Source organism: Zingiber officinale, chromosome 10B, assembly GCF_018446385.1.
Source record: "Zingiber officinale cultivar Zhangliang chromosome 10B, Zo_v1.1, whole genome shotgun sequence".
NCBI lineage: Eukaryota > Viridiplantae > Streptophyta > Magnoliopsida > Zingiberales > Zingiberaceae > Zingiber > Zingiber officinale.
Window position 1 is genome coordinate 92,201,792 of NC_056005.1, and position 23,595 is coordinate 92,225,386.

Here is a 23,595-nt window from a genome sequence, read left to right on the forward strand (position 1 = left end):
TTGACCTGAGGGATATTGCACCAACAGTGCCGACCTTCTCGCTAGCTGCATCTCTTGCTCCTCGAGCAGTCTTCCGCTCCGACTTCTCTTTCCTCGGAACCACCGCATGCTTCCTTCTCGTCCGCTGGTGTACTCTTCCGTAGCGCCTCGTCCCTCAGACGCACCGCGTGTCGTCCTTCTTGCTAGATACGTCTTCCGCTCGACTACTTGTGCTCTTAAGCTCCTGCACACTTAGACACAAGGTTAAAAACACACAGGACCAACTTATCTTGTTGATCACACCAAAATAACCTTGGGGTTCCAACACATATGACATTGGTCAGGGAGGAGTGACCAAGGACAAATGAGTGTCATCCAAAGCCAATGAGAAGAAATATGATAGAGTTGCATATAATTATGGCAAAGATGAGGTGTCCAAGGTTAAGGACGAGAATAAATTAACTAAAGATAAGGTGTCTAAGATTAATAAAGTCAAGTTTGTAGGCCAAGTCGCTTCTTGGTCAGATCTCCATATCGCTTCCAGGTCAGGCCTCCATATCGCTTCCTAGTCAGGCCTCCAAATTGCTTCTTGGTTAGGACTCCAGATCGCTTCTTGGTCAGGTCTCCAGATCGCTTCCTGGTCAGGCCTCCAGATTGCTTCTTGGTCAGGCCTCCAGATCGCTTCCCGATCAAGTCTCCATATCGCTTCCTGGTCAGATCACCAGATCGCTTCTTCGTCAGACCTCCAGATCACTTATTGGTCAGGCCTCCAGATCTCTTTCCGGTCAGACCTCTAGATCACTTCCTGGTCATACTTCCAGACTCTCGCCCCAATGTGAGTTATAAGTGAGCATGCTCTCACGCCTCCAGACTCTCACCCTAGTGTGAGTTATAAGTGAGCATGCTCTCACGCCTCCAGACTCTCGCCCCAACGCGAGTTATAAGTAAGTTTGCTTTCATGACCAACGACCTCTCGGTTGGGATTCCAGACTTTCGCGCCAGCGCGAGTTATAAGTGAGCATTCTCTCACGCCTCCAAACTTTTGCCCCAGCGCAAATTATAAGTGAGCATGCTCTGACGCCTCCAGACTCTCGCCCCAGTGCGAGTTATAAGTGAGCATTCTCTCACGACTAACGAACTCTCAGTCGGGATTCTAGACTCTCGCCCTAGTGCGAGTTATAAGTGAGCATGCTTTCACGCTTCCAGACTCTCACCCCAGCGCGAATTATAAGTGAGCTTACTCTCACGACCAACGACCTTTCGATCGGGATTCTAGACTCTCAACCCCAAGCGGGTTTTTAGCAAACAGAGCTTGCATTAAACCGTCCCTCGAGATCGGCATAAAGAAAGAGAGCTCTAGGGAGAAAAAGGAGCAGCATGTATAGTTATCGTGGCGAGGTAAATGACATCAGGGACTGGGTCTAGTCAGTTGGACCTGAGCCTCCTTCGACTAGACTTGGGGGGACGCTTGTGATACGGTACATAATGGTGGAGTTCGATAAAGTCGGGCAATCAGAAGTCATCGGGACATGACAGTCAGAAGTCAAGGAGACGTGGCAGTCAGAAGTCAAGGGGACGTGATAGTCAGAGGTCAAAGCGACGTGGAAGTCAGCAGCTAGGGGAAAGAAGAGGTAGGACCGTCTGACGACATCAGCGACATAGTTTCCGGTCGGGTTCTCACAGACCAGGACCCTAGATCTGAGACACCCAAGTCTGAGATATGGTGGGCAGTCAAGGTGATGCCTGACCTACTCCGACTGATCGGGTTTCCACAGCTCGACTATATCCAGGTCTGATCCTCCTAGTAGGCTAACTACTGATCATCTCAAGCTTCTCCTATTCATACTTGGTCGGGCATAGAAGGTGTTACACGACAACAAAGTCAGGGAATCGTAACCGTCTGTCAGAGAATAACTGCTGTATTCCAGCGAATATTCTAACGGTATGTGGTCATCTGGAATGGAACCTTCTTCCGCCCCATAAAAGGGTTCCACGTGTCCTCTATCACCCAGCAAATCCGGACACCCAACATTCTCTGACATTGCTCAGGCTCAAGAAGTATGCACGGTCATATAAAAAAGGAGGTCCTCTCCCTTTGCGCGGGTACGCTCTCTCACACATTCACATTTGTCTTCTACTTTTCTTTCTCCTTCGTACACGTTCTTCTGGGGAAAAAGTATCTGATTTGAACATCGGAGGGTCTATTCCGGAGACTTTTTCCCTGGTTTCTGACCTCTAACGTTCCATGTGCTTGCCTGAGTGTGCGCAGAGCTCAAGTACCACCGGCTTAGTTATCATCGCCTGTCAATACCACGTGAAGATCCATTCTTATGGATACATATGAGAAAAATATCCTAATCGCTTCTCTATCAATACTAACAACTGTTTATCCGACTTTCATACTACTCAACTTTCGGAATCACTAATCAATAAGAAAGGATTTATTACGTCTTAATACTAGTTACACAGAATAATTTATTTTAAACAGATCATTTAGTTGCATTCACCAATTTGCATGAGTTTTTGTGAAAACACAGAATAATTTTCTCACACCAAACATTATTAATTCGAGAGAAGTAGAAGAAGAAGAAGAATAAAAAAGATGCCTCGTGTCTCAGAGCATGCTGTCGATCCTCGAAGGGAGCCTCTTGAAGAAATTGCTTGGCACCGACGGTTGCTTGCTCCGGAACCTGGGGTGGCGCAGCACGTACAGGCCCACCAACAGTGCCACCACCTGGAAGGGCGTCACGTATAACAGCACCGCCGCAGCCAGGCAGACCACCAGGAACAGGCCGGTGGCCCTCGGATCCCTCCAGCTCAGCAGCGACCGAAACCTCTCCCCCTGCGTCGCCATGTCCCCCACCACCGTCTGTATCCTCGCCGCCACGCTCCGCAGGCGGTCGTACCTCAAGCGCACCAGATCGTGCGGCTTCGTTGTCGGGAACGTGTCGAATTCCTCGTCCAGCTCGTCGGGGTGGATCGCCTCTGCCAACGACATCTTCGCGTCCATCTCCGGCGGCTGACTCGGCCTCCGTCTATAGTTCCACAATCCGATGAGGAACATGTAGAGGAACCCGGTCGGCAGGATCAGCTCCGGGAAGCAGAGCAGTATCAGAAACAGGACGTGGACGAGCAGAGTGGTGACGGGGCTTTTCCAGCGGCAGACGTCTCCCAGCCATCGGAAAGCACCGACGGCGCCTGAGAGAAGCGAGATGATCCGCAAAAAGTTGGCCTTGCTCCTCCTCATGCTCCACATGTGGGAGTCCACGTCCAGCATGTACTCCACCGTCTCCTTTCTCAGCGGCGGTTCCGCCCGCCCGAGCCGCGCCGCCACGATGCTCATCGCCTGGTGCCGGAGGCTGTCGACTTGGCCGACGGTGAACGGGTGCACGTAGTGCATCTTGGGGAGCAGCGGCTGCCCGTAGAGGTAGATGACGCTGGAGACGGACAAACACGTGAAGCGCACCGCCAGATGCAGCTCGCCCATCTTCTTCAATCCTGACGGCTGGAGAACCACGAGGGGATACGCGTGCCTATGGATGCGGTCCATCTCTAGCGTCGACAGCCGGATCCGTACCTTGCCGATTCGCATGTCTCTCGCCGGCGGTCCGGCCCAGAGATGACCGTTGTCGAAGACTCCGAGGGTGATGACGGTGCAGGGGTCGTACACCTCCCAAGTGTATTGCTCGTTCCATCTGGGGCTGAAGCTGTCGACGATGGTGGTTGTCCGGACCCATTTCTGGCCGTACTTGGCGATGCAGTAGGCGTCGGTGGTGCCTCTGTCGTCCTTGGCCTTCATGGGAACCAATCCCTCGGCGCCGAGGATGCCCACCTCGAGAATTCCGATGGGTTGCTTCCATAGCTGCCGCGCCGTCGGTCGGGTGTCGCTAATGTACATGGTGGACTCGTCCATTACATGGTAAGCTCCTTCGAGGCAAACGCGGAGGTGAATCTTGGTCGAGAACCTCGACTCCTCCGGCGCCCCAAATCCAAGCCGCTCCATGTTGAACCACCGGGAATTCACCGGTCGGTGGTCGAGCCTCTTCTCGAACAGCGTCAATGGCAGAGCGGTTCGCGCCAGCAAATCATCCTTCCCCTGATGGACGCGGTCCTCGACGGTGAGCACCAGGTGCTCTTCGAAAGGCTCCGCCGCCACGAAGACGAGGTCCTCGTTCCACATCTGATTGTTATTCACCGACCGTGCGGGGCAAGCTCTGGTTCGTAGCACCTGGTTGCCCGCCTGCGCCTTCACGAACAGCTCCGGGAAGCGGTTCCTGTCGCGGGGCACCACGTCCTGGGCTTCGATGACGTTGACGCGGAGGTACCACAGCTTGGGCGAGACGTAGACCTTCGACCGGATGTTTGAGACTCCCTCGCCGTGCGACACGGCGGCCGCATCAGCGTGCCACGCATTCGGGAAGGCCTCATCGGCCTGCGTCCCCATCCACACCGCCAGCATCACCTCACCTCGCACTTTGCCGTCGCCCCTGCGGTCCCCCAGCCGGTACCACTGAGGAGCCAACGGGCTGTCCGGTGGCACTCTCGTCGGCACCTCATTGAGGTCGAACACCACGCTGCCGACGCACTCGTCCCGTGCCATCATCATCTCCCTGTCCTTGACATAGACTTCGAGATGAGTCGACTGAATCCGCTCTTTGGAAAAGGAAAAGACCTGGTTCCATTCCGGGCTGCTCCTCTTGTCGAAGTGCTTCGTGGTTCCCTTGTAGTTTCCCAGCTTCACCTCGACGTAAGGGTCGCAGCTGCCGGTGATGGGATTATTAGGAAGATCTTTGGCCTTGACAACTCGCACGTAGAGGTACTGCATCTGTTCGACGAGATCGTAAGTGCTCGTGAGCTTGTCCCGGCCGCCCCCGCGGAGTCCCATCCACCCTTCGCTCCTGTCGTACGGCCGCCTCTCGCCGAGGAGGGAACTAGAGTCCTTGAGGATGTACTCCTTGGACGGGCTCGGCTGGCTCTGCCCGTAGTGCACTTGTTGGTAAGCCATGGCCGGTACCAGAGGAACAGGGGAAGGGCTCTGCTTCTCGATGAGGTCTGGTGCTTGTTTATGTGATGCCTGGTCTCTACGATCAAATCCGCTTCTTCCGCAGCATCTGGTTTCACCTTGATCGCAGAGAGAAGCCACTTCCTCTCCGACTGGAACCTCTGGAGGATCTTCTCGCCCCCGGCGAACAATATTCACACCGTGACTCTCACTACGCCGAGGAAATTGCAGCCGGCGAAAGGCTTGCGCTCGTTGGACACTCAAATGTTGACGATCTCACCGTGGAGGTTCGTTGAAGCAGAGCTTCTGGTTCCACACGGGGTTGAGGTCCTTATGGACCGTCCGCGTGCGGCTGCGCTGGTTGCCGAAGTCGCAGGGCCTTCGCCGTCCTTGGGCATAAGATCGCTGGCGTCCACCACCACCAGCTTCATGATCACGACCCACGGCCTCTGCCACCTTATCGTGCCGACAATCACCCGCTTTTCAGTAACTGAACCTTAATTCCCAAGCAAAGTGCCTGCTTTCATGGAGTGCCGACGAAGGGAGGCCGAAGCTGGCCAACATTTAAAAGATGAGATGGAGGGAATAAAGATTAAAGGGGCTAGCTTCATGATGATGCAAGCTAATGATGTTGGCGGGTTGGTGAAATCTACAGCTACTCATGGATTCTGCAAATCTTATTCTAAACATTAATGGAGTTGAATCAATTAGCTCCTCATCTGAATCAATACTCTATTTATATCAATGGCCGTAAGGTTCATTTGTTCTTAGTTGTTGCGCATTAAAGTCCTGATTACAAGGAAAAGCAAGAATGCAATGTGCTTTATACAAAGAAGCTTTATTCTGTGATTTGCAATTATATTTCCTTCAAGAACAACTCAACCAGATACAGAAGTGGAAGAACAGACGTGATCTCAACTCAGTCAAGTCAATATATGCATTCATGGGTCACAACCATCTGTTTGAAGAAATGAGCTCATTAAATCTGAAGGATAGATCGCCCACGCTGTCCCCATCTCGTCCGATTTCCGGCGAATCGGCTGTAGACGGAGGTAAAGGACGAGAGAGGGACGGCGTCGGACTGTTGCCTGATAGATGCTCCCACATCAGGACGTGGATCCGGATCGGCTTCATGGCGTGCCTGTGGAGGGAGAGCTTCTGGCTGAGGGAGATGGTGTCGAAACAGCGAATGGCTCCTGCAGAGGACACCATCCATGGGAGGACCTTCTCGTTGGACACCCTCGAGATCACCAGCAGCTTCGAATCGCTCTTCGCTTGCCGGAACAGATCCCCAAGGCCTGAGCGCGTTGAAGCTGCTTCAATGTCTGTTTCATCTACTGAAGAGATGTAGATGAATCCCTGCAAAAGTGCAAATCAAAGAGCCTCAGTGAAAATTGACTGCGACACAGAGTGAATTCAAGAGAGAACAAACCTCTTCAGTGCGACTAATGGAAAAGCCCAGCTTGGTGTCACCTTCTTGGAGCTTGATGTCTACTGCTACTTCCCCAGCAGCCGCCGTGTACCAAAGCCGAACTGCCTTGACCACTCCAATGTCGACGCCGTGGTAGTCCTCGAACCCGTAGAGGCTAGCGTTTGCGAGGTTTGAGAGGTCTGAAAGTGATCCAGTGTTCACGGTCGCAGAGGCAGTCTCGCCCGATATCTGCAAAGCAATGAGTGAAGTGAAGAAGAATTAATACTCAGCTCGATCACCACCATTTCAATCAGCAAGTGCATATCATCGCTCTGTTACATACCTTGGTTAAGAGAGCTTCAGTCTGCACGCTCATGAACTCAATGGGGACGCCGGAGTGCTGAGAGCAGAAGAGCCAGGAATTGGCACGGGCCAAGGTGTCCTCGAGCGAATTGTACCGCGATGCAACTGCGTCTAAGGCCTTTGGAAGAATCAGCATCGACAGGAAGCAGCTCGAGTTGGCCACTGGAAGAAACTCCATCTTCTTTTCCCAGTTGTATGAAACATATCCATCTTGCAGCCTGGCAGTGCTTAGAGCACAGACGACCCTGGAGCTCCTTGAGCCTTGAGAGAAGTAAATAAGGGATTAGTGATTGATGAGGAATAATTCTCAATTTGTGAGCTTATTCTCCATGAACGACGCATTAAATTCTCAGAAAGTACGGATGCTCAAATGTCAAAGTCAACCACTACAAGTAAGACATTGGTCACTGCAGCAAGCCAACCACTTGTTCGGAGAACTGGAACAGACGAAATTTCATGCTTGATGTTGACATGTTTCATTTAATAAATCAAGTTGGGCAAATGTGAATTCTGCAGAAATTCTATTGGCAATAATTGCCAAGCAAGATGATGGAAGAATGCTAATTATAATGCAATTTTTGACTAGAAAAGAATTTGTTAAAAAAAGTGTTTTTTTTTCTTCTATTGAATGATCTTATTTCATCATGGTTTGCAGAGCATTACTATCCTAATCACTTGATTAAAACAGCAAATTAATAAGTTTAAGTAAAGAAAAATTGACGGATGAAGAAGATTTGATAAGATTTTGTTTCTAATTGAAGTGATTCAATTTCTATGTAGAAGGAGCAAATAGAAGAGAAAAGGCATACCCTGCAAGGCGATGCACTCGCTCTCAAGGCGGTCGACGAAGCCGACGGCGTAGTTGGGGTCATGGATGGAGCGGAGCACGTATTGGCGGCGACCGGAGGAGCCGTGGGGAACGATGCAGGCCTGCAGGCCGACTGCCTCTCCGCCGCAGCGACGAACTCTGACCTCGATGGAGGTGTCGTTGCGCTTGTAGGCGGAGTGGAGCAGCTTCTGGATGCCGCTCTTCCCGCCCTTGAAAGGGGAGCGGATCGCGGGCGACCCACCTATCTTGATTTCCTCCACCACGTCCCCCGTCTGCAGCATGTCGCCGCCCCACTCCTCCGCCCTCGAGCTCCCCGCGACGCACTCGATCGCCACCACCGCCGCCCGCTCCGCCTGCTGTTGCTGCTGCGGCCGCTCCATTCGCAACCCCCGCCGCTGCTCCGGCTCGTGCTTTGCCTTCACCAAGCGGGGGATCTCGGACCCAAGATGCGATTTTTACAGACTTCTCGATCGCTGGAAAGGTTTTAAAAGGGGAAAAATTGCAGCTTTCTGCGATTGGAGATCGTACAGAGTGGAATCCGCCATAAGTTTGGAATTTTAATCAAGAAAAAAAAGGGCGAGGGAAGAACAAGAAGTCTCCACAGTAGGTCGCGGGAGCAAAAGGCCAATCGATCACAGAGACACGGAGATTCTTCCTTGAATCGAATTTATGGAGATTCCTCTGCACCACCAAGGGCAGAGAGAGACAGAGAGCGTGAGCGATCGGGGCTGGAAGGTGATGCGAGCATCCATTTAATTATTCAGCGCTGAGCTCAACGGTGTCGTTGTCGAGGCAGCGGTCTGTAGCGTGAAGGCGTTGAACTGTTTCGTGTTCCCTTTCAGCCACGAAGCACCAGATCGGCGCCCTTCGCGCGTTGAGGAGAAAGCAACTGGTCTTCCCTGTCTCTCCCGATACTGGGGATCCGTTTCACGGTCGTCCTCGCAATCTCATCCGTTGATTTCTGTCAATCGAAACGGGCCGGCGGACAGACGGCCCGCGTGGTGCGATGGGACCCGCGGCATTCCCACCGAACCGATAAGCCGAAATGAGAAACCCTCTCGCAGAAACCCAAATCTATGCGGACGGACGGTGGATTTGGCGCACGGCTCTTTATCTCCCATATATGTTAAGAAGAGGCCGAAACGAGTAACCCTCTCGCACAAACCCAAGTCTATGCAGATGGACGGTGGATATGCGTACGACTCTTGATCTCCATTACCCCAACCCCAAACGATTAACCCTCTCGCACAGACTCAAGTCTATGCGAATGGACGGTGGGTTCGTGCAACTCTTGATCTCCATCAATTTTAGCGAATCTATTATCCCAAACGAGTAACCCTCTCGCACAGACCCAAGTCTATGCGAATGGACGGTGGATTTAGCGACTCTATTGCCGCAAAGACAGGGAACATAGCAACACCCAAAACCACATCAACATAATTACGGGAAACAATTAACGAGCCGATGGGGAAAGCGGCTGCTAATTCTCCAAGTCTTTGGAAATTTGAGGTCTTACAAAAGGAAGTGTCTTTGAAATACCTGGACTACCTAAATACAAAGTCAAAATAATTAACGTACGAGTACCTTTCGATTAATTCTGGAACCTCTGTTTTCTTGAGAATCTTCCTACAAAATTCAAAAAGGGCTGCTCCAACTGTACATTGAATTCCATGTACTCTTTCCCATTCAACAATTTGTTTGACTGTGAGGACATTAAACAGCAAGGAAAGGGCAGTTGGAGCATCACAGGATTGCCCCGAGTCTCCATGAGCTAACAAAGAAAAATTAATCGGAGACACTAAATATGGATCTAGAGATGTCGGAATTTCATGAAACAAGTTTCTATGGGTTTCTAATTTTGTACCGATCATAAAAATATCCTAATCCTGAATTTTAACATAATATTTTAAGTGTGATAATTTTTTTAACACGAATATGACCTATTCATGGTAAAAAATAATCAAACTCAATATATTATGTTAAAATTATGGAAGAAGATATTTTTTAAGGTCAAGACAAAATTAGAAACCCATAGAAACTTGTTTCATGAAATTCCAACATGTGTAGGTCCATATTTAGTGCCTCCGAATCTTTTTTCTATTTTTTATTTTTTTTTTTTAATTTTGGGACGAATCTAGGATTCGTCCTAGATTTGGGGATGAATCCTAGATTCATCCCAGAATTTGGGGTGAATCCTGGATTCATCTCAGAATTGCCATGGATACTAGTTTTTTAAATATTTCAATCTGGGACGAATCCTGGATTCATCCCAGAATTTGGGACGAATCCTGGATTCGTCCTAGAATTGCCATGGATACTATTTTTTTTAAATATTTCAATCTGGGACAAATTCTAGATTCGTCCCAGAATTGTCATGGATACTATTTTTTTAAATATTTTAATCTGGGACGAATTCTGGATTCGTCCCAGAATCTGGGACGAATTCTGGATTTGTCCCAGAATCTGGGACGAATTTTTGATTCGTTCCAGAATCTGGGACAAATCCTGTGTTCATCCCTGAATCGAGAACGAATTTTCCAACGAAAATGTTTTTCGTTTGGAATTTATGCCGAAAATATTTTGTTGTAGATTTTTTTGCTAATTTGGGTCAAATTTTTTTTTTTTGTCGCCAAATTTGTTGCTAATTTGGGACGAAAACAAATCGTCCCAAATTTTCGTCCCTAAATTATTATTTTTTTGTAGTGAATTGTTCTCCTGCCGACCGAGTTAACTATACTTATTTACTCAAATGGCCGATTAGACAACGATCCCTCAGATTGACCGATGAACCTCTTCCCACTTGGATGCAGCCGAGCCTTGCTTAAGCCCTTGTGTTGACCGTCTTGACTTTGACCTACACCATGACAATTGACTCATGCCAGGCAGGATCTTCCTTATTGTCGCATCACAAGTCTCCCTTTCAAGTCTAGTCGAAGGAGGATGTAAGCTCGACTGACTGGACAAGATGTGTCTTTGACGGCTCTGAAGCTCGTTCGACCCAAATGCTATAGTGTCCGATCGGACTATGATCTGTAATAACTAGTTGGCCCATAAGCCAACGCCACTCAGCTGCATTTTGCCGTTGCCGGGTTCAATCCTATGGCTCGTTCCTTACGCTGATCGGGAAGATGGGTAGCAACACTTAGCAAATTATCTTCCGTTATGTGTTTCCTAGGGTGAGTCCGGTCGCGACTGACGTCATCCAATTTTTATAAAGACCGTGCAAATCCCTACTAATTATGGTCGAGCATGCGTCCATGCCTTTTTAATTAAATTCATTAAATGATATCCGGTGACCACAAGACACGTGCCCCTTACTACCGTCGCACGCTCGATGTGATAGGCAGACATCCGCTTGTGATGAGACGTGCTCCTTTTCAAAATCAACGGATGGATATGCTTCTAGGTTTTCGTAACCTTGGATCGGACGGCTAAGGTCGATCAGCCGTGAGGTTTATAAACCTCTCATGCTTCGCCGTCTTCCTCACTTTGCGTCTTCGTCGGTGAGCATCTCAGCGACACTACATTCTTCACCCTTTCCGACAATCTCAACGATCTCCCTAGTAAGTCATCGTCTCCTTTCAATCGAATCTGTTCATTGTTCTTAGCGTCCTCCTTTTCAATCAAATTTCTTCGTTGTTCCCGTCAATTTTTATTTCTGATGGCAAGCTCCTCTCAACCTCCTGTCTCCGTCCCTTGGCTCTGGTATTCGTCCATTGAGTTTAGGTTCGACGAAGGTGATGCAGAGAGTTTAAGAGCTGCCTTTGAAATTTCCTCCGATTATCAAATCGGTCTTCCCTCGGCTTTTGACCGCCTGAATGAGCCGCCTCCGGGCTTTGTATGATTTTTTAGGGACTAATTTACCGCCAGTGTGCGGTTCCCGATCCACCCTTTCTTCTATGTCGTTTGTAAATATTTTCATATTTTTATCCATCAACTGGTGTCGAACTCCTTCCAACTACTGTGTGGGGTCGTCGTTTTATTTTGCCTGCACGACATTTCCCTTACTCCTCGGCTCTTCCATTATTTATATTATCCCAAATTATCCGAGCCCGAGACTTTTCTCTTTCAAGCTCGAGTGGGCTTAGTCTTTTCTGACAAGATGCCCTCCTCCAACAAATATTGGAAGGACTACTACTTCTTCATTCGCTTTCCCGAGCGGCCGGATTTCCCGACCAGGTGGTATTAGAGGTGCCAAACCCTTCAGAGCTCAAGAAATACAAGAGCCGCTCAGACTACCTTCATGCAACTTTCAGCTTGGCCGGTCAGAAATATCATATACACAAGTTACTGTTGGAAGGTGTCCTTTACGTGTTTGCCCTGAGCCCGATCCACACAAGGCTTCCATCCAGCCTAGCTACGCTCCTTTTTGGTCTAACTTTTGAATCTAACTGATTTATCCTTTTCTTTTGCAGCCCAAGTCATATTGCGTGCATGTCTGACCGACAAAGCCAAACTCCCGGATGCAGAGATTAATGCTGCGGTCGTGGCTAAGTTGGAGAGCCGCAGCTTTTAACCGGTCGACTCTTAAGAGGATCCGTTCGGAGAGAGCACGGGAGCCCCAGCTCAAGGGAGCGAAGGAGTAGCCAGCCGTATGGTTGGTGATGACGTGGTTATCATAGCGAATCCCCCGCTAGAGCGGCTTCCGGTAATTCCAGTCACCGAGGCCTCGGAATCGACTTCTTCAGGGGAGACGCTGATAAACCGAAAGATTGTCGCCCGATCCACTACCTCCATTACACAGACTCTAACCAAGACAAGCCCACATCTGTCATCCGAACGGGGCGAAACCTCCATACCTGCGCCCGAGCAAGCGACGACCATCCCACATACTTCGCTTTCATCCGATTGGACGCCTTCATTGTCTAGTCTGCCACAAGGAACAATCTATGCACCGCCGGTTGCTTTCTTACCGCCTCCTTCGCCGAAGACTCAGAAGTTTGGTATCCACTCGACATCAACATCTCAATCGAGGGGCAGAGCAACCTCAGCCCTGTCCGCCCCGAGTAGCCAGTGCCAGATAACAACGGTCATTCATCTATCAACGGATGAGTGGTGCGATTCTGACAGCGCTGACTCCCGAGCCCCGGAGCACCAAATAATTATTCAGGGGTGGCTCGCACATATATGGGTCGATGCTAGGGCTCGTGCGGCGGTCATGCCTCCAGGGGTGCTTGCTGATAGTCATACCCAGATATCCATGTTGGGTTCTTCGAGCCGCGAAAACCGCTTTTTCGCGTCGCGGAAACCCCGAAGGACCCAAAGCCGTAGATCCGTGCAAAGATTCGTATAAAAAATTCGAAAAACTATTTCTTGTACGAGTTCAAAAACTGATCTACTACTTAGATCTATGAGGAAAAAATGTTTACCCTTGATGCGATGCCCTTCGCGTTCCCGCTCGTCCAAATGATGCCGGATCTCAAGACCGTCAAGCGCCGGTCCTCTAGAAGTATCCACACGGACACACTAGATGGAGATGACCAAAAACCAAGGTGTGCTAGCACCTATGTGGTTCGGCCAAGGGAGGAGAGGGAGAGGGAGAGCTTGAGAGAGAGAAGGAGGAAGATGCACACATGAATGAAAAATGAATTTTTTTCACCCAAAAAACCAAGTGGCAGGCCACATTTCAAAATTCACATTAATTGCATTAATTGCAATTAATATGAAACCATAAAATCACATTAATTGCATTAATTGCAATTAATATGAAACCATTAAGAGAGTGACTTTGTTACTTCCATGAGGTGGCACCCATGATGATGTGGAACATCATTATTGGTCCACCTAATGCCAACTCACCAATGAGGTGGCAAAAAGGTCAAGTCAAAATTGACCTTTGGTCTTCCTTCTGAAGTCAAGTCAAACTTGACTCAATCTCTATCATGGTGGATCTAATCCAACCATTTGATTCGAGCCAACTTAATATAATGAATCTAATTCATTAAATTAAATTGATTCAATGAGTCAAAATCTAAATTAGACTCATTTAACACATGAATCAACTTGAGTCGAACTCAAGTTAGCCCAATTAGGATTACTCTTAATCCAATTTGATTCATCAAATGAATCTAATCCTCTTGGTTCATCATATGAACCTAATCTCCACCTAATTGTCCTAAGTGTGTGACCCTATAGGTTCTTGTAACGTTGGCAATGCCCTAAACCCATTTAGGAGCATAAGTAATGAGCGGTATCTAGCAACACATCATTACTACCCAAGTTACAAGAATGTCGAGATCCGACATCACCTTGTGACTACCAATTGTGACTACTCACAAAATAATGACAAGTGTCCTTCTATCCTAGACATCTAGATTGATCAATATGAGGCATAGACCGTGTCATCCTCTAATCAATCTAAATCTTGAACTCCAAGTAGACTCACTCGATCAAATGAGCTCAACATCTAATGTTGACTCATTTGGGCATGGTCATGCACTTAGTGGTCTCACTCTATCAAGAATACCAATGTCGCTCCCGTCATATGGGAGGGATAGATTCCATCTACATCACTCACATCCCTCTACATAATTCATTATATACCCAGTAATCGCCTTTATAGTCCACCCAGTTACGGGTGACGTTTGACGAAACTAAAGTACATAACTCCTTATGTAGGGATCCATGGTGACTTCAGGTCTAAGGACTAATAGTCATACTAATAGCCACATGAGAAAGTATATGACACTCATATAACGATCCATGATACTTTCTCATGGTGGGTCATTCAGTATACATTCTCTAATGCATACCCATGTGTCAGCTTGATATCTCTATATCCATGACTTGTGAGATCAAGTCATCGAGCTGACCTACATGCTAGTCTTATTGTATTAACATTGTCCCTGAATGCTAATACTCGACTAGGAATGATTTAGAGTAGTGTTCCCTATATCATCTCACTATCGATTCAACTAATCGATTGATATAGGTATGAACCTTCTACTCAAGGACGCTATTATACTTAGTCTATTTGGCACTAATATAAATAAGTATAATAACCAAACAAATGCCTTTATTAATATACAAGAATATGATATACATGAGTCCGTACAATCATCAAATGATTGGCTCTAGGGCTCTAACTAACAATCCATTGGGGTAATTATTTTACATGTTACTATTCGTCGCCGCTCGACTCTAAATATTTTTTTCTTCTTCACAATATTGGATGCAGAGTCTGGCTATGTGCCAAAAGCTCGTATTTTTGGAGCAGGAAGTTAAACAGCTGCGGGCACCAAGTGACCAATCATCTGCTTCCCAGGTGCAGCTGGAGCAAATGAGTGCTGAGATGACTCAACTAAGAGCCGATCTGAATAAGAGCTCCTAGCAACTCGAAGCGGAGAAAGGCAAGAGCGCCGAGCAGATGGTACAACTAGCCTGACTTAATAAACAGGCCGCCTCCTTTGAGTCCAAAATCCACTCAGCTAATACTAGGAAACTCCTTTCTATTAAATATTTAGAGATAAAAAACAAGAGTTTCGGGTGTTAGCTTAGAACCTGAAGGAGGCTGAGGCCATGCTGAAGGCCGAGCAGGATGGACGGTCGTCTAAGCAGACTACAGTGAAGACCCAGCTTGCCGTAAAAGATGAATGTTTAGCTAGCTGACTGTATATCATAGTAACAGATTGAGACATATGAATGAGGTACTGAGTTCTTTTGAGTTTTGTAAGGGCGTTCAGCCTTTAAGACTGCCCTAATATATGTTGTGTGATGCTAAAGATCTTATTGTGAAGTAATGCAGAACCAAATCCCTAGGTTTGGGTGGTTCCATGACTAGCCGACCTTAAGCAGGGATGCTCACTTCCGGAGAATGGGTCACCGAACCCCTAAAGGCTCGACCGATGGTTTTACTCGATCACCCTGACATTTGGAGGCTTGCCTTTGAAGTGATCTTCTGAGCTTTAGGAATCCGGTTGGGTTTCTTCAAGGAGTTGCTTTGTATGTTTATTCTGAAGCTGGGGTTGCTGAGCTTTATAATCCTTGTCAACTTTATACCGGGTTGCTCATATGGAAGAGACCGGGAGAATGAATACTGAAAGCATGTATGCTTGGCTGGTTGTACATTACGTTGTACTCCGAGAATGAAAGGTGGGATCACTAAGATTCAGACGAATATACCTCGGTTATCCTTGTGGTAGACTAGTCCTTTATTACACCTGAGTGTCTCAAGGTTGACCGGTTACATATTATGCATTTCGGTACGGGAATGACTTGCTAGGCCCCTCAGACCCGACTAGTCCTAGGTACGATCGACCTTTAATTGGGAGACTCAGCGATGCGTAAGGGACAAGGGAGTGACAAGCTGATTGTCACCTTTCCTTGATATTGACTGCTATATCACCTTGACTTTGACTTCCACATCACCCCCGGGGTCCACGTTTAACCCCCCGTATCAGACGTCATATCTCAATAGGGAAAGTGTCACGTCATCGTATTAGAGGGTTATGTCAACATTTTGTACTGTAGAAGATTATGTGGGGTCATGCTATGCAGTCCATATTGTTCCACGTGCTATGACAACCCACACGTTGTCCCACATACTATGTTGGCTCACATGCTATTAATTAGCTAGGATAGTTGGGCTGGAGGGAGAGGCATTGGATCAGTGGGGTTGAACCGGATGACCCGGAGGTGTCGGATTGGCGAGGCCTCTTGTCCCAAGGCCATCGTCGTCCGTGTAGAGATGGTTGAGCTAGAAGGATGAGTCTGGCCAAGCTAAATAGCGGAGTTTTTTTTGTCTTGAGTTAGTCGAGCCGAATGGTAGAGTCTCTCATCTTGGTTATTGTCGTCTGTGTAGAGGTGGTTGAGTTGGAAGGATGAGCCTGGCCAAGTTGAACAGTGTGTTGGTTGCTACTCGGAAAACCTAGAGGTTCCACTGTACAAAAATTTTGTACAAAGGTCTGAACCTTTTCCTAGCTACCATGTGTTTTTTTAAATTAAATTTTGGATCGCCTGGGAACTTAACACGTTTGATCCAAAACTTAATCTATTTGTTCTTTTAGGTTTTGACTTGGATCTCCTGCGGAACTTAACACGTTTGATCCAAATCACCTAAGTTATTAATTCCATTAAATATTAATTTTCAAAATTGGTTCCCAGTACTGACGTGGCGAGGCACATGGCCTTCTTGGATATGGGAGCAACCACCACCAACTAGACAAAACCTTTTAAGGAAAGCTAATATTTAATTTCCTAAAATAACTTTAGGTCAACCGAAAAGAACAATCAAATCACAAGGAAAAGAAAAACAAAAGAACACTATATCGAAAATAAATTCGAAACACTAGAATCGTATGCCTCTTGTATTTAGTATTATTTCCAAAAATAACTAGTATGATGCGGAAAGAAAAATTACTAGTTATACCTTTTAGAAAAACCTCTTGATCTTCTACCGTATTCCTCTTCTAATCTCGGACGTTGTGTGGACAATGATCTTCCGAGATGAGAACCACCTAGGCACCTTCTTTCTTCTTCCTTCAAGTTTCGGCCAAGCACAAGAACTTCCAAAGGATGAAGAATTTTCCACCAACCAAGCTCCAAGGGATGCATGCTTTCTCTTCTTCTTCTCCTTCCTTGATCCGGCCACATCCTCCAAGTTCCAAGAGATGATAGATTTTGGCCACAACAAGAGGAGAGAAGAGAAAGGGAAGGGCCGGCCATCACACCAAGGAAAAGAGGGAGAAAAATAGAATAGAGTCCTTAGCCTTGAAGCCTCCTCTACCCCCTCTTTTATAATCCTTGGTCTTGGCAAATAAGGAAAATTTAATAAAAACTTCCTTAATTCTTTTGCCATTGAAAAGGAAAATTTATTTAATTAAAAACAATTTTTCTTTTCAATTTGTAATGGCCGGCCACCACATAAATTCTCCAAGCAAATAAAATTTTAAACAACAATTAAAACTTCCTTATTTGCTTCCGGAAATTTATAAAAATTTCTCCAATAATTTTTATCCCTTCATGATTGGTTTATAAAAAGGAAATTTAATAAATTAAAATCTTTCTTTTAAGCATGTGGATAAAAAGAAAGTTATCTCTATAAATTAAAATCTCTTTTAATCTACAAATAAGGAAAGATATCAAATCTTTTCTTAATCTTTTGTAGAAACTTATAAAAGAGAATATTTAATTTTAAACTCTCTTTTAAATCATGAACATGGTTAAAAGGAAAGTTTTCTTAAAATTTAAAATCCTCCTTTAATCAACAAATAAGGAAAGATTTCAAATTTTAAACTCTCTTTTAAACATGTAGATGATTTACAAATAAGGAAAGTTTTTACCAAAAATTAAAACCATCATTTTAAACTACAAATAAGGAAAGAGATTAATCTCTTCTCTTAATCTTTTGTAGAAAGCTATAAAAGGAAATTTTTTATTTTTTAAACTCTTTTTTAAAATCATGATATCCACATAAGAAATAATTTTAATAAAAATCCTTTTTAATATTCTAGTGGCCGGCCACCTAAGCTTGGGACCCAAGCTTTGGCCGGCCACCTACATGGCTCATCCACTTGATCTTGGCCGGTCCTAGCTTGGGTTCCAAGCTAGCTTGGCCGGCCCCATTGGATGGGTAAGAAAGTAGGTATGCGGTGGGTATAAATCTCTATATACTAGAGGCTATGATAGGGATCGAGAGGAGGAATTGGTTTTGGTCTCCCGATAAAATTAAGCACCTCGTGCTCGCCCCGAACACACAACTTAATTTTATCAATAATAATTCATTCCACTAAAGAACTATTATTGAACTACCGCACCAATCCCAAATTACATTTTGGGCTCCTTCTTATTATGAGTGTGTTAGTCTCCCTGTGTTTAAGATAACAAATGTCCACTAATTAAGTAAGTTACTGACAACTCACTTAATTAATATCTAGCTCCAAGAGTAGTACCACTCAACTTCATCGTCATGTCGGACTAAGTCCACCTGCAGGGTTTAACATGACAATCCTTATGAGCTCCTCTTGGGGACATTCTCAACCTAGATCACTAGGACACAGTTTCCTTCTATAATCAACAACACACAGTATAAGTGATATCATTTCCCAACTTATCGGGCTTATTGATTTATCGAACTAAATCTCACCCATTGATAAATTAAAGAAATAAATATTAAATATATGTGCTTGTTATTATATTAGGATTAAGAGCACACACTTCCATAATAACTGAGGTCTTTGTTTCTTTATAAAGTCAGTATAAAAGAAACGACCTCTAATGGTCCTACTCAATACACTCTTAGTGTACTAGTGTAATTATATAGTTAAGATAAACTAACACCTAATTACACTACGACCTTCCAATGGTTTATTCCTTTTCATCATGGTCGTGAGCTACTGTTTATAATTTATAAGGTACTGATAACATGATCTTCTGTGTGTGACACCACACACCATGTTATCTACAATATAAATTAATTGAACAATTACATTTATCACAAATGTAGACATTTGACCAATGTGATTCTTATTTCTAGATAAATGTTTTATACCAAAAGCTAGGCTTTTAGTATACATCCTAACACAGTGGAGCTGTTCGTCTCAGGTTAGCTAGTCGAATGACGGAGCCTTTTGTCTAGGGGTCATCATCATCCGTGTAGAGATGGTTGAGCCGGAAGGATGAGCCTACTCAAATTGAATAGAGGATCTACTTGTCTTGGACGATCATCCGAGCCGAATGAAGATAGATCAATAGGACCACCTCCATTCAGCTCGGATGATCAAAGATAAGTAACCGAATGGAGCTACTTGTCTCCTAGTACTTTCCACATCAATTATAATATTTAGTAGTTATGGAAAATTACACAAAACTCCCTAATAGTAAACTATTCTTCATCCTCAGTCCCCATGTTAGAAAAAGTTTGTTCTCATTCCCTACATATAAACTTTTATTTGTTTCAACTCCCAAATGCACACCAATTACTTCATTTTTTATAGGTACAAAAAAGTTCAAAATAAGATATAATTTTTCCTAAATTCAACATATTTGAACTAGAATCTAGTATATTTTCTATCAAAATGAGCACACCTCTTTTTACGTTTGACATCATTGAGAGTCATACCAATAAGGAAAATTTAATAAATTAATGTCCACTATATATTTGATTAGATGGTGAGAATAAATATTTTCTACCTGAAATGGGATTGAGGGTAAAGCTTAAATTGCGGTTGGAATTTTTGTTTACAATTTACCTTATGCATAATAGTTGCTATAAAATTATTTAAGTGATTTTGATTAAATTGGAGAAAGTTTAAGCAATTTTGACAAACTTGATAACCTTCTCCTTTTTCCCTTACCATCTCTTATTCGTCCCTCCTGCAGCGAACAAAGTCCATGAATAAGAGTTGAGAAAAAAAATTCTGTAAACTAATTTCCAATGAATTCGTTATCGGTTACAAGATTCCAATTAATCGAATTATATTCCTGATCATCATCAGCAGCAGCAGCATCAGCGATGCTGCTGCACGTAGTTGTCGGCAATCCACAGTTCTGCAAACTAATCTCATGTGACAGGACACTTTCACGCCTCAATCGATCTCCTCGCTGTCGCCGCAGTGCCCATTCACTTCTGCCGTCTGGCGAAGGAAACTCGCTGGCATCCCGAGGGCAAATCGACCGCCGTGAGTGGTGAGGCTGATGATGACCAATTGACCACCACGACGATGACGACGGCGACGGTGGGTGGCTCTGCATCCACCATCTTCTTCGTTGGATACAGCTGCTCCGCATTCCTAATTAAGAACTACTTGAACTTAAAAGTAAATATCCCCCAATCATGAGTTGTGGTAAGGCTTCTGCAGCTTGCTAGACGAGCAGGGGCAGCTTGCTTGGCCTTCCTTTAAGACCTTGAACGGGAACAAAACATGCATGAATCAAATGAAGGTTCGAGGAGACGACCAAAGCATGAGAATTGAGATAGTGATTAGATTGAATTACATCGACTTGTCTCTGGAGATCCTTAATGTACTCGACGGCCAAGTCCAGCATGTCTGCTGTGTTGGTTTGCTGCAGATCACTAGGGCAAGTTAAATGAAGGTCTTCCCACAGTCACTGTTCCATTGGAAAGAATGGCGATGCTCACCTTGTCCATGTTGGGAACCAGTTCCTGCAATTTCCGCATCCTTTCGCTGATTTTGGTCCTCCTCACCTGGTAATCAAGAGCCTAATCGAATTAGGGTTTTCAGATGGAGAAGGAGAAGATTGACTGACTGACTGACCCTCTCTGCGATGCTTCGGGGGTGCGTTGCGCAACCCCGCTTGGCTCTGATCCGGCAGGGGACTGCGTCCTGGAACTGGATGAGTTTTTCCATGGCGGCCATTTCTGCGGCGGGCTTTGGCAAGCTGAGCTGGTGTGTGAGGCCTGCAACATAGTTCCTCAGTTCCACTACCTTCCCTTCCTCCTCTCTGTTTCCTGTTCCTGACGGATTGTTGCCGGCGAGCAACGAGGCTTCGGCCCAAGATGTCATCGGAACTCCGGCGGCGTAACGCTGGCTACTCTCGTCGGGACTGCTTCCGCCCAGTTCCTCGTCCCCCATCTCCGATATCTGCGACATCAGCGAGCTTTGCCTGGAGGAGAAGCTCATCTGGTTCTTGAGACCGAGTTCGCCGTTTCTGAAACCTTCACTCAGATCTCTCATCAGAGCATAACCTAAAGCATTCGATCAGGAAAATCAATCAGAATCCGATCCAAAAATCAGAACTTTGCACCGTAAAAACTATAAAGAGGAGAGTTTTGATGATTTTAATTTGATTGTTTGGGTAAAATGAAACAGGCCTTTCATTCCGACAGAAAAAAAGGTAAGAGATGGTACCGTTGTCGGAATTGAAGTGAGAGAAAAAACCGGCGGGAGTGCTGCTCTGCCGCGCGAGATTGCTCAGATTGGTAGATTTCCTCCCGCCGCCGATTTCAAGCTGCTGCTGCATCTCCTTGTGGTTGGATCTCTGCGCCAAGCCATGGTTCAGTAAGTGGTGATGGTAAACCATGGCCGGAGAAGAAGACACAAACTCCGGCGGCTGGAACTGGGAACTAGCGCCGCCGGCGAGCTCTCTGAAAAGAGAGCTCGGAGCCGAACGGAAACGGAGCAGGCCGGAGTTCAATTGCAGGTTCTGATCTTGCTGGTAAAAGTGGAGCTCGGAATCAGATTCCTCTTTTTCCACCGGCCGAGGAGATCCGTAGATCATCTTCCTCCTCTGCTCTCCTAAATCCCCCATAAATTAATCTCGAATGAAAAAGACACTCCTAAATCTACTGCATCTTCAACTCAAAATATCAACAAAAAAGGAAAAGATCAAGAAACCGATCCTCCACTTGTTCCACTCATCCAAATCTTTCTCCGCCGGAGCACCACCCGCGCCAAACTAATCCGAGGCACTCCGCCTCCGCCGCTATTTATAAACCAAAGTGACAAAAACACCCTCGTCGCATTTTACTAAATATGTCGCCTTTCTGCCGAGAAATCCATTTCACATTACTTTTTATAGATAGCACGGGTAGAGATTTGGCGTTATCTTATCTACCAAGGTTGGATGCCTCTTTATTTCCCATGTCGGCGTGTCGCTGGCTTGATGGATCGGATCTGATCGGATTGGGTCACAGGTCGCCGTCGTCGGGTTGCCGACGGACGGAGGGGATCGATCCTTCAGATGAGCGAGTGCGTCGGCCGCAACTGCCTTGATAGATCCTTTGTTAAGTCAACGTTGACGAGGAAAAGTCCAATTACGATGCGTGTTCGAACACGGTGGCCTTTGACTTTGATCATGATCCTGAAAGCGTCGATGATATGATGCTGGTGGTAACTGTCAAAAATTTCGAGCTAGAAGCAAAGTGGGGGGTGAGTTGTCTTTATCATTGGAAGAATATGTGAATACATCAAGCTTGTCTCGGTATAGTACTCTTACGTTTGTGGTTTGTCCTAAAAATATTATAAGAAGTGAGTTAAATAAAAAATCAAAAAAAACGCATGAGAAATAGACGAGGGGCACATATCCTAGCTCGGGACGTTCTCAGATAGATCAGTGAATTAATCATAATTGATTCGGTGATAAAAACGGGGGATTCTCATTGGCGGAAAGTCAATGGTACGTGGAGGTCAAAGGTCAAGAGATTCAATCCTGAGGCTGGCCGACCGGACGAGGCGGGCCGACCGTGCGGGCGATGCAGGCCGACCGGCCGTGAATCTCCTGAACCGTATGAAGACAACCCGACTGGGAGTCGGGTTTCCGATGCTCAAAGGTAAAAAGGTTTTAAGGCCGAGCGGGATGTCCGTTCGGCCGGGGCACCAGGCAACAAAGGCAGGAGCAACCTCATCCGAGCATACGACCGGGAGTTATCCTGGTCGGACCAATACCTACAACCGGCGACAGAAGTAATACGTCTGCCGAGCGGCCGACCCGCTCGACCCTGGAACATACAGGGAATGCAAGAGGACAAAGGAGACAGGGGATAACATCATCCTCGAGACACCTGCCGCCGACAAGCAGCAGAGTTGGCGGGCTAGCAGTACACAAGATCATATGGTGGAAGCTTCCACCGTCACATCCGGGATATGCTCGGACGATTGCGGAATGGTGCCAGAGGTACTTTTCTGACACAGGCTCGTTAAGGTATGTTTGGGGAAGCGTGCATGCATCGGGAAGCGTGCCCGCGTTTCCCCGGGGTCCTATATAAGGACCCCGAGACGTCGACGAAGGTATGCGCAACTCTTTACTGTAGCCACATTACGCTGCTTCTCTCGTTGCCTAACTTGAGCGTCGGAGGGCCGTCGCCGGGAAACCCCTCCCGGCTCAGCTTCTTTGCAGGTTCGCCGGAGAGCTACACCACCAGTCGGAGACAGCGGAGCGTGCCACGTTCCCAGCGTCCGTCGACTCAGCGGTTGGACAGGATCAAATTGGCCGAGAAACCCCTCTCGGCTCGGCTTCTTTGCAGGTTCGCCGGAGAGCTACACCACCAGTCGGAGACAGCGGAGCGTGTCACGTTCCCAGCGTCCGTCGACTCAGCGCTCGGACATGATCAAA

General features: G+C 46.5%; 3 protein-coding genes across 4 annotated transcripts; all 3 read right to left on the reverse strand.

Moving 5' to 3' along the window:
* Nucleotides 1-1,211: 1,211 nt before the first annotated feature.
* LOC122029573 (FT-interacting protein 1-like) lies at nucleotides 1,212-5,679 on the reverse strand. The gene has a single exon (XM_042588620.1). It carries the CDS (start codon nucleotides 4,982-4,984, stop codon nucleotides 2,594-2,596), a length of 2,391 nt encoding a protein of 796 aa, XP_042444554.1. The 5' UTR covers nucleotides 4,985-5,679; the 3' UTR covers nucleotides 1,212-2,593.
* Nucleotides 5,680-5,774: 95 nt separating this feature from the next.
* LOC122029574 lies at nucleotides 5,775-8,361 on the reverse strand. Its single transcript, XM_042588621.1, has 4 exons — nucleotides 7,565-8,361; nucleotides 6,736-7,016; nucleotides 6,414-6,641; nucleotides 5,775-6,340 (listed from the first exon to the last, which is right to left on the reverse strand). Exons 1-4 carry the CDS (start codon nucleotides 7,962-7,964, stop codon nucleotides 5,930-5,932), a joined length of 1,320 nt encoding a protein of 439 aa, XP_042444555.1. The 5' UTR covers nucleotides 7,965-8,361; the 3' UTR covers nucleotides 5,775-5,929.
* An 11,564-nt stretch (nucleotides 8,362-19,925) lies between these two features.
* LOC122030389 (transcription factor bHLH130-like) lies at nucleotides 19,926-22,084 on the reverse strand. 2 transcript variants are annotated; one of them, XM_042589597.1, is made up of 5 exons: nucleotides 21,393-22,083; nucleotides 20,799-21,229; nucleotides 20,663-20,728; nucleotides 20,518-20,586; nucleotides 19,926-20,426 (listed from the first exon to the last, which is right to left on the reverse strand). In XM_042589597.1, the coding sequence occupies exons 1-5, from the start codon at nucleotides 21,790-21,792 to the stop codon at nucleotides 20,355-20,357; spliced, it is 1,038 nt and encodes a 345-aa protein (XP_042445531.1). In that variant the 5' UTR covers nucleotides 21,793-22,083; the 3' UTR covers nucleotides 19,926-20,354. The 2 variants fall into 2 exon arrangements, with proteins under 2 accessions (XP_042445531.1, XP_042445530.1); XM_042589596.1 differs by having other exon boundaries at nucleotides 19,926-20,586; nucleotides 21,393-22,084.
* Between the last annotated feature and the right edge of the window lie 1,511 nt (nucleotides 22,085-23,595).

Bases quoted from the DNA above. Each gene is read 5' to 3' on its own strand.
- LOC122029573 (XM_042588620.1), bottom strand. From the start codon at position 4,984: ATGGCTTACCAACAAGTGCACTACGGGCAGAGCCAGCCGAGCCCGTCC.
- LOC122029574 (XM_042588621.1), bottom strand. From the start codon at position 7,964: ATGGAGCGGCCGCAGCAGCAACAGCAGGCGGAGCGGGCGGCGGTGGTG. The intron at 7,017-7,564 runs GTATGCCTTTTC...ACTTCTCTCAAG, and splicing joins CGAGTGCATCGCCTTGCAGG to GCTCAAGGAGCTCCAGGGTC. The intron at 6,341-6,413 runs GTTTGTTCTCTC...GCACTTTTGCAG, and splicing joins CCATTAGTCGCACTGAAGAG to GGATTCATCTACATCTCTTC.
- LOC122030389 (XM_042589596.1), bottom strand. From the start codon at position 21,792: ATGGGGGATTTAGGAGAGCAGAGGAGGAAGATGATCTACGGATCTCCT. The intron at 21,230-21,392 runs GTACCATCTCTT...CGAATGCTTTAG, and splicing joins TCACTTCAATTCCGACAACG to GTTATGCTCTGATGAGAGAT. The intron at 20,587-20,662 runs GTGAGCATCGCC...AGTGATCTGCAG, and splicing joins TGGTTCCCAACATGGACAAG to CAAACCAACACAGCAGACAT.